The sequence below is a fragment of the Tiliqua scincoides genome, chromosome 3 (genome assembly GCF_035046505.1).
Source record: "Tiliqua scincoides isolate rTilSci1 chromosome 3, rTilSci1.hap2, whole genome shotgun sequence".
NCBI lineage: Eukaryota > Metazoa > Chordata > Lepidosauria > Squamata > Scincidae > Tiliqua > Tiliqua scincoides.
In genome coordinates this window covers 164,517,915-164,527,721 of record NC_089823.1, presented here as the reverse complement: position 1 = coordinate 164,527,721, position 9,807 = coordinate 164,517,915, and the positions used below count along the sequence as shown (strand labels likewise).

Below are 9,807 nucleotides of genomic sequence, written 5' to 3'. Positions count from 1 at the left end.
CACTAATATTTTCACAGCTATACCCACGAGCTTCTTGCCAACTGCTGTTTTTTAATCAGGCAGGGCAAGGAGCTAAGATGGCCACCACTATGCTAGAGCTTACACTTGCACAACTAGTTTGGATCTCATGTTTTCCCAACAACACTATCAAAAACACAATAGTGCCAGTAGAAAGGAATGCAACAAGGCAATCTTAGCCATTCCTCCAGTATCCTCATCAATTTTGTTACCATGAACCAATTCAAGATGATGCCTCTGTCCTTATTTGTGATGCCTTACTGGTGATGCCTCCAATTTGGCATGGAAAATATCAAACATGCAGTGATGGTGGGAACACCATAATGATGCCACTTAATGATGCCATTTACCTTCTTATATGGAGCCATGGCACTAGGAAGAGCCAACTGCATAGCAAAAGCCGTAGCTCAGTGGTGCAGAGAAACAATAATTAATGGTATAAAGTATTTAATTTCCCAATTCTTAATCACAGAGATTCGTGAGGTGGTTAAGAAATAAAATCAAAAACACCTCAGAAACAAAACATCTCAGTTCATCACAATATGGTATTGCGTTAAAAGCTGGAAATTTGGTATCTTATATTTTCTCCTAAGGAATACTAGTGAATGGCCATGGGGAGGTACTCCAGTTACTCCAGTCTCCATAAGCACCAGAGCTTCCCTCAGACAGGTGTTAACAAGCCCCTAACACCCAACACTGTGCAGAAAACCCTTTTGCTAAGAGAACAGGCAGTGCCACACAATAAAGGGAGGACTAACCTTCCAAACAAAACCATCAGGTAGCCACAGTGGCTGAAAGGAAGCCTCCACCCACAGTTAACAGGTCACTTCAGAAAAGGGCTCAATTCCTGCCCTGCAGCCAATTATTCCACACAGAGCTTGCTAAGAATGCAACATGCTTTTTGATCCCCCTAAACAAGCCTGGTCTAACTGGTTGCAGGACAGCAATCTGGAAACAGAATCTCCACAATATACAAGTCATCATAATTTGTCAAAAGTATATGCCATCTCAAGTTTTAGTCAAAATGCCCAAAAGCAATTCATATTACTTTCATTATGGTGAATTAAAACTGGATGAAGTGTTCAAAGGAGAGCTAAAATGTTTTAAAAGAGAGACCACTACTACATTGTCGAGTAAAAATATATTATAAATAAATAAATCATAATGCATTCATGAAGATTTATAGTTTTATAGATAAACCAGAAGCCCATACTTGATATTTTGAATATTGTGTGTATAGTATACAATATCACATGAAGTTACTTCGCACTCTGAGTACATCTTATGATCTGAAAATAGATATTACAAAAGTTACTCCTCACACTGGAGAGCAGGCAATTAAACTTTTCTTTTCCCAGTAAACCTTGTGCCAAATTAGTTCTATAAACTATTGTAACAACTGGTTACAAAATACGAACAAGACTAATCATCGCATATTGATGAAGGGTACTTTTTAAATAAGTAGCTCATGTTTATGAGATTAAATGGACAGTTGTGTAATTCTGATGTCTACTGTGTAACAAGGGATTATTTTTAGAGCCCTCATTTATTTGCCCTGGGAGTATGAGAAAGTTTAACATTTGTTCAAACAGGTTAAGTGATTTTACACCCAAATGGGTGATAAATGTATTACTTAATACAAAGCCCCTATGTAAAGGAGGCTGTAACAGAGCACAAACTTTTAACAATTCCAAACCATAGACTTAACGATCATGTAAGTGGGATATTCTTTACAATCTTTGTTTCACAAAGATTTAAGACTATTTAAAGGAGCTGCTTCAAGTCCCTCTCCCCACTTCTAACATATGGTTATTTTATTGTATGAAAAGTTCTAAAAATTAATCCCAACAAAAACCTGAAGGATAGAATAATACAATTTCAAGCTACATTTTTTACATCAATTAAAGAATAGTGGGTTTTTTTTTCTTTCTTTTTTTTTGTAAAACACAATTTGTTCATAAATTTGAATAAAAAGAAAAATGAGTCAACTCGGCTATACAAGTGTAAATCTGAAGTAACTCCATTGAAGTCAGTGGACTCGGACTGGTGCAATCAAGTTCATTACAATAGTTAAAAGCCAACGTTAAGCCTTTTCCCCCCTCCCTCACACTAAAGTACACCTGCCATTAATGCAATGGATTCCTACTGTTACACTCCAGGGAAGCAAACCATGGTCTTCACATCAAGGAAAATACAACCCAGAGTTTATCAGGAAGTGATTGAAAATAGTTTACCACAGGATAATTTTGTTTTAAAAAATCCGTTCCTCCAAAAATGTTACTAATGCCAGTCAAAGGAATGATTAATCATTCTGTAAAATTTTGCATTGTGCTCTCTGAAATAGGAGCACAGTTGCTCTAACACAGTACTGTTGACAATGGGATGTGGGCGCCCTTTTGATTCATGTAAACATCTCTCTCTCCCGTCACTTCTAATACAATAGAACCCCTTGGTCTGGTTAAAATAAAAATTCGAAGACATTATTCTGGAAGGCAGGTTAAGAAATCTTTCCACTTTTTGCAATTCGGGAAGAGGGTCCTTGACTAAAGTATTCCCATCTACGATGTGAATCTGATCCAAATTGAAATGCTGAAGCCACCTCTCCATGTGGATGTCATACAGACTTCTCTGGATTGCCTTGTATTTGGTATTAAGTGCGCCATTTTTAATAACGATGTCTTCAAAGAGCTGAACAGGCTTGTGGCTTTCCAGCCTATTGTAGTAGACTTGGGTATAATCAGAGATAACTCTCTCTGTGGGGTCTCTTAGAATAAGCAGTAGTTTAATAGAGCTATTCATATCATGAATTCTTTCAGGAGCCTGTGGCGAGGTAAAATAGCCTGGTGTTTTCTCAATAGTTATTTGATTTTCATACGAAAATGGCATCAGACTCCTATACCAGTCTATTCCTTTCACATAATTCTCATCCCAGTCAAAAAAGTGAACTTCTGTAGCTGCTACCACAATGTTTGGGTGAACATCCAACATTTCAAGTAATGCCCTGGTCCCTCCTTTGCGAACTCCGATGATGATTGTCTGAGGTATTCGTCTGCTTGTTCCGGGAGGTCTCACTTGTGCTGAATAGTGTTCACTCTTATTGCTTAGCAATATGACTTGGGATTTCAGCGACTCCATGAGAGCCCCATCCTCAACTGGAGCTCCATGGGCATGAGTCAGCAGGAGGTATGCTGACACTAGTAGAAAGGCCATGTGGAGAGGAAGGGAAGATCAGTGCAAAATGCTGTTGTGCTTGGCTGATGGAACAATGAACACGTTTTCTCTTGAGATGGTGTCTGATGGAACTGGGGTCAAAGAAGCAAGGGGTTTCTGAAGCATCTGTGAATTTAAAAAAAAGCAAGACAATCAGTATCCTCTTTCTTGGAACATGCTAGCAAAACACATATTTCCGTGAAACAGGACTAACATACAAAACTATTTACATAATTTAAGGCTCAGTATAAAGTTCCTATGGGTGGCATACAATTGATAAAGATAGAAAAACAGCATAAACATACAAAGATAATAGCACAGAAAAAGCAGTCATAAAACCAATCAAATTCAGCTGGGCTACATCATAAAACCAAAATAAATTCTCCAACACATAATGAAATATACAGCCAGAAAAAGGCCGCTCTTTGCATGACACCACTCTTGCCCTTCTCTGTGGAGGGCAATCAAAGTATAGGATGCCATGATTGAAAAAGCCCTTCCTCTACTAGAGCTGTTTTTCACCAGTGGTTGAGGGGGTTGAGAGGGAAAAATTGTAATTCTGATTCTAAATGATGTAAACTAACAGAAAATGGGCAGTCTACCTAGACACTGTGGCCTACTCCAATTTCTACGCTGCTCTTATTATTATTATTATTAACAGTATTTATATACCGCTTTTCAACTAAAAGTTCACAAAGCGGTTTACAGAGAAAAATCAAATAACTAAATGGCTCCCTGTCCCAAAAGGGCTCACAATCTAAAAAGATGCAAAAAGAACACCAGCAGACAGCCACTAGAACAGACAGAGCTGGGGTGAGGAGGGCCAGTTACTCTCCCCCTGCTAAAAAAAAGGAGCACCCACTTGAAAAAGTTCCTCTTACCCAATTAGCAGGGGTTTTTCTTCCTCTAACAATCTCAGGATGGTGTACATTGCTTCCTTTTATCCGCACAACAATCCTGTGACATTGGTTAGGCTGGGAGACAGTAACTGGACCAGGGTCATTGAGTAAGTTTTATGACTGAGTGAGGATTTCAAATTAGCTCTCACCAGTGCTAGTCTAGCGCTTTAACCACTACACCACAATGGATCCACCAATTGAAGATAACACTTTGTGAATCTGATGGAGTGGACTGTAGTCCACAAAAGTGTATGCTAGAATAGCAGCACAAACCTATGCATGCCTACTTAGATATTAGTCCCATTGCGTTAGATGTGGCTTAAGCCATTTCTGCCCAATGTGGCACATACACAACAGGGATCAAATGCGTATACCTGTGGGCTGGGTAGAAATGGGTTAAGACCAATGAAGTGTGTATAGCAGCAGTTCTCAAACTTCTGGGACCTGTTATGCCCCCCAGTCACTGCCAGTCACTTCTGGGTTTGGAGACTGCCTCCACACTGCCTCCACAGTGGTTAGAGGGTCCCCCAAAGGAGCCCTCTGGCATCTGTGATGACTCCGTGTCCGTGGATTTTGCCATCTGCTGCACATGAACCATGGCTGGCTGGCTGGCAGAGGCTCATCGCGGTTCTGGGCAATGAGGACACAGTAACGGGGTTCCTGCTGGGTGGCTTTGGAGAGTTTGACAAGCACCAGCAACCCAACTTCCTAATGATCAAGAAGGAGACAACCCTGGCCAAGATCGAGGAGGCCTTCCAGTGCCATGACTGTCCTCTCTATGCAATCAGCATCTTTTGCCTGCTTTTGGCAAAACCAAAATGTGATGGAATCAAAAGCAATTGTCTGGGAGTGGAGGGGGATTGATGGACAGACACACAAGAGGAGCTTCTTGCACCATGATGACATTGGCATTGTTCTCATCACCCAGTTCATTGAAAAGATGATTTGGCATGCAACTGATGCACACACCAAGTCTATCCCAGTTATGCTGGAGATTTCCTCCAAGGACCCCTATGATGCTTCCAAGGATTCCATCCTGAATTGCACCAAGGGCATGGTCACTGCTGAGGATTTGTGATAAAGGAGAGACTGTTTCCTAGTTAGTGGCTTCAAAATTGGCACGAATCCATCCAGACCTAGCCTGCCTCCCCCGTTGCTTCTCTGTATTTGCTGCCAGTCATTTCCATTGTGCTCCAAGGATAGGGAGTAAGATCACCCTGAATGTTTGCCTGGCCTACAATGGTTTTAGTTAGAGATGCCAATGGGTTTGGTTAGAGAAATGGTTTTAGATGCCTTTAGAAGGGGACTGGACAAATTAGTGGAGGAAAAATCCATCACAGGGTACAAGCCATGATGTGTATGTGCAACCTCCTGATTTTAGAAATGGGTTATGTAAGAATGCCAGATGCAAGGAAGGGCACCGGGATACAGGTCTCTTGTTGTCTTGTGTGCTCCCTGGGACATCTGATGGGCCACTGTGAGATACAGGAAGCTGGACTAGATGGGCCTATGGCCTGATCCAGCAGGGCTCTTCTAATGTTCTTAGAGGATCATGGAAATAAGTTAAACTTTTCCAAATATATGAGTTTTGCATGCTGGAGCTCTTCCCATTGCACCAAGCCTCCAACCGCTATTCTGAGTGGTACGGCAGTGGTTTTCAAACTCTCTTGGAGAGTTTGAGCCACCATAAGTGCTTGCAGGGGCGGGAAGGAGGCAGCTAAAGCATTCACCCACCTCAGCTAAAGCGATTGCTCCGCTTTCACTTTCACTGCTGCGGGGAGCCCTGCTGAAGATCGTACCAGGCTCCCTGCACCCCAGGGAGGCTGCAGGAGGCTTGGGTAAGTGCACCCAAGCCCCTGCAGCCCTCTGAGCAGCACAATCCTGGGGATCGCGCCGCTGCCTCCTCGCTGCCTCCAGGCTACCCCCACCCTTTAAGGAGGCAGGGGCCAGGGCCCAAAGGCTGGGGCGTCACGACACCCCAGTTTGAAAAGTCCTGCAGTACAGCATGGTCTCCTTGCCGGGGCAGTGGCTTGCCTGCAATGCCCTGGTAAGTGCTTTGTAATGCCACAGGGCGTTGCAACGAACAATTTGGGATCTACTGTTGTATAGGATTGCAGCCTAAGGATACAATTCTATTAATTTCATTCAGGACTAGTTTCCTTAATTTTTTTAATTCTATACATGTCTACTCAGAAGTAAACCTCACTGAGTTCAATGGGACTTACTCCCTAGTAAGAGTGAATAGGATCGCAGCCTAAGCTGCAATCCTGTCCACACTTACCTGGGAGAAGGACCCTTTGACTATAATGCGACTTACTTGTGAGTAGACATGCATAGGACTGGGCTTTTAGTCTTTAAGATTTCCCATGACTCTCTGTGGTTTTGCAGTGATTATATAGTTTATCATTTGATCTGGTCTTGATAATCTCTGGTAGATCCTTAATTTTTTTTACTCAAACATGTTCAATAATAGGTTACAGAGGCATGTTTATTTTTTTCAGAGTTTTTCTACTGTTCAGTTGTTGTTCACCAGTTCTTCATTACCTATAATTCTGGAATCCCAAGGGAATTTTTCCCCACTCTGGTCTTGAAATCCTCACTTGCAATGAAAGAACAAAGTTACAAGCACCTTGAACTGTCAAGACAATGCTCTTTAGGAGAGGTAGCTGTGTTCTATTTCTTCATTTCTCCTATTATTCTCAACCTCTGTGATCATTAGACTTAACACTGCAAGTGAAGTTCAATGGATCTAGGCCCCCAGGAGGATATAACTGTCTTTAGTACTGCAAGTTGGTAGTTTTTAGAAGTTTCTCCATGTGGTAGGTCACAGGCTCAGAGAATAAGACCCACAGAAAATGTCAACACAAAGAATCCCTCATCTGTTATTTTGGGAAGGTTACATTTTCAATTTCAGCAGGTCAGGTTGAGACTGTAGCTCTGTTGAAGGTGTGAAGCAAATGATAAAATAGCAATAGGTAAAAGCTAACTTGGTTTCAACCACCTGAACAATAGTCCAGAGATAATGCCAGCCTGTCAAGCAGAGAATCTTTTGTCTGTGCAGCTTGAAAATTTGTATATTTATGCAAAAATGAAAGTCATTTCTTTGAAATGGAAATAAATGCCATGTTTTTAAGGAAATGACAATTTTTCTAAGGAAGCTGCAAATGCCACTGAAAACAATGTTCAATCATTGACTTTTAAGTATAAACAAGATCTGGTCTCAGATTGATTCACAATGCTCTAATTAAGACTACGGAATTACAAACCATTACACATGGGAAAACATTCCTTTTCTGGCACTTGGTGAACAAAATTATTCAGACTATTCTCACTGCAATAAGGATATTTTACTTCTACAGCACAGGCCTTAAAGATACATTTTAGAAATTTTCAAATACAGCTAATTACTATTTACTGATTATCATGAGAATATGAAAAGAAAATATTGACTCTCAGGTCATCAACAAACATTCTTGCTTTTTAAAATTTACTTGGGCCTTATCCAAGCTACTGTACACATGTTCCCACAGTGGCATAAATACTACTTCCTCATGGTGTGTTTCCCCACAAATGGTGGCACATATTCACACACATTTCACAGCAGTTCAGGATCACAAGCTAGGGAAGTTACTCCTATGCCACTGCAGGGAATGGAAGCCTCATTTCCATACAATAAAGGTTGTTACTCATTCTCCCAGAAACACAGCATGCCACACACATCAAATTACCTATAGCTTAACTCTGCTGCCTGACACCTGCGCTCAGGGCTTTCGTTTGTGTCTGTCATTCTGTAAGTCAGCAAGACAGAAAATAAGAAAAGTTTACATGCCTGTTATAACTACTTGCCTTGTTTGCTGAACCAGGCCACCTAGTCTCGGTTTTACCTTGATAATGCTATATCTACCCTTGCCTCTGTTTTATCAATGTTTCTGCTGACTCTGTTCTGCTCAGTTTCTTCCACTTAATTGCCGCCCTGTCCTACATGGCCTCCTACATTGTTTCTACCTCAATATTCTCCTGCATAAGTTCTATTGACATAAAATGAATGCAGAGCACTAATCTTATCGTTGATCACTGAAGAAGCCTGTTCAGTTCATTCTTGTCTGCATTATTTAGATTTAGATTCTTCCCTGCATTATCTAGTAGACATGCATTTCAAGCTTACTTCCATAGTCATAAGGGCTAGCTTTTTTGTTTGTTTTAAATTATCATAATTATCAATTCTATTCTTTTCCAGATCAATAAAAAAAAATCCAATCAAAGGCAGGTTACTGTATATATTTTAAAATAATATTTTTTAAAATGATGGAAATATGGGATATATAACAGTATAACAAATACTCCAGCAAGTTTGCAAGATCATTGATTATTGTATATGGCAGAAGTTTCTGCCAAAACAAAACATTACCTAGGAATATATTACAAGGGACAATCTGATTCAGAATGCATTATAGAACTGAAGTCTAAATGGATCAAAATTGCCTTTGGGAGCAATTCCATCAGAACAACATCCCAGATTCAGTCTAAGAAAATTGATTGCTTTTGATGATGCTTGGAGATGCTAGTTCTTGTGGTTATGCTATAATTGGTACATAAATGTAAAGAGGATTTAATCTGGTTTTACAGTAGGTAATTGGGATATGTTCTCTAAATAATTTCAGTTATTTTACCATCTTTGTCAAATTAAATGCAGTCTTAGAAGACCATATGAATGACTTTGCATAATGGAAACAATGGGTTTGAAATTGTAACACTGTGAATTTTCCCCATCTAACAGTACATTTGCAAGAGCTTCATGGAGCATAATTAAAAAATTAGTTCTGTCTTTTCCCCGACTCCCCAGTATAGCATCAAGATTATAGCACCTTATTACATGTTATGTTTTTCTATTATTTGGTAATGTTGTTGCTTAGTAACAAAATTATATGATACACATTAGGAAATAAGAAAAAAAAGCTGTACTTATTAGGATGCTGAGACTCCTGAATGAAGAATGCCAAGAATAGCAGGCAACATTTTAGTCACAATGTTTACAAGGATCAGGCCTAATAAGTGTTTTGTAACACCTCTGAAGACAACAGGAATTGTTCTCTGTTTTAACTTTTATTGCAGAATCCATTTTTAGAAAGATTTCATAATTTATACAGTCCCAGTTTGTATAGATTTCCAAGTCCCAGTTTCATTTATACAGTTTGGATTTATTAAATCCAAACTTTAATAAGTGAAATGAAGCCTAATAAATGTTTGTACATTGACATATTTTTACTGTGCCAGACCAACTCACACATGGTTTATCTTTCCTTCTTTGTGAATACTTGACTCATGGGTGTATGGTGTGTGTGTATTTGTAGAGGGTATCAGATTGTCAGAAATTTTGGAAGCTGACTGAAGGAGTAGCACCTAGTGGTTAGCATTCAGTGCACTCCTTCATGCTTTCTGGATTTCCTGTGTCAGTAGCTGAACAGGGGGGATGAGAACACTATGCCAGCATCCCAATTTAAGGAATCCAGGGAGGGGGGAACCCTCAGAAGAGCACAAAACTCAGTGGTTCTTGCTTAAACTCAAATGACTATAGCACCTGTGAGCAATCATACACAACAAACCCCTGGACTACTACAAACCTGGACTTGTCAGGAAAGGAGTTAAAAGATAACCAGTTTATTAAAAACTCAAAATAAAA

At 40.0% G+C, this 9,807-nt stretch overlaps 2 protein-coding genes across 2 annotated transcripts; one reads left to right on the top strand and one right to left on the bottom strand.

Annotated features, from left to right (window-relative positions):
- Nucleotides 1-2,298: 2,298 nt before the first annotated feature.
- LOC136645856 (heparan sulfate glucosamine 3-O-sulfotransferase 1-like) lies at nt 2,299-3,228 on the bottom strand. Its single transcript, XM_066622281.1, has one exon. The coding sequence runs from the start codon at nt 3,226-3,228 to the stop codon at nt 2,299-2,301; it is 930 nt and encodes a 309-aa protein (XP_066478378.1).
- Nucleotides 3,229-4,679: 1,451 nt separating this feature from the next.
- On the top strand, nt 4,680-5,205 carry ATP6V1F (ATPase H+ transporting V1 subunit F). The gene is made up of 2 exons (XM_066621428.1): nt 4,680-4,896; nt 4,964-5,205. The coding sequence occupies exons 1-2, from the start codon at nt 4,680-4,682 to the stop codon at nt 5,203-5,205; spliced, it is 459 nt and encodes a 152-aa protein (XP_066477525.1).
- The last annotated feature ends 4,602 nt before the right edge of the window (nt 5,206-9,807 follow it).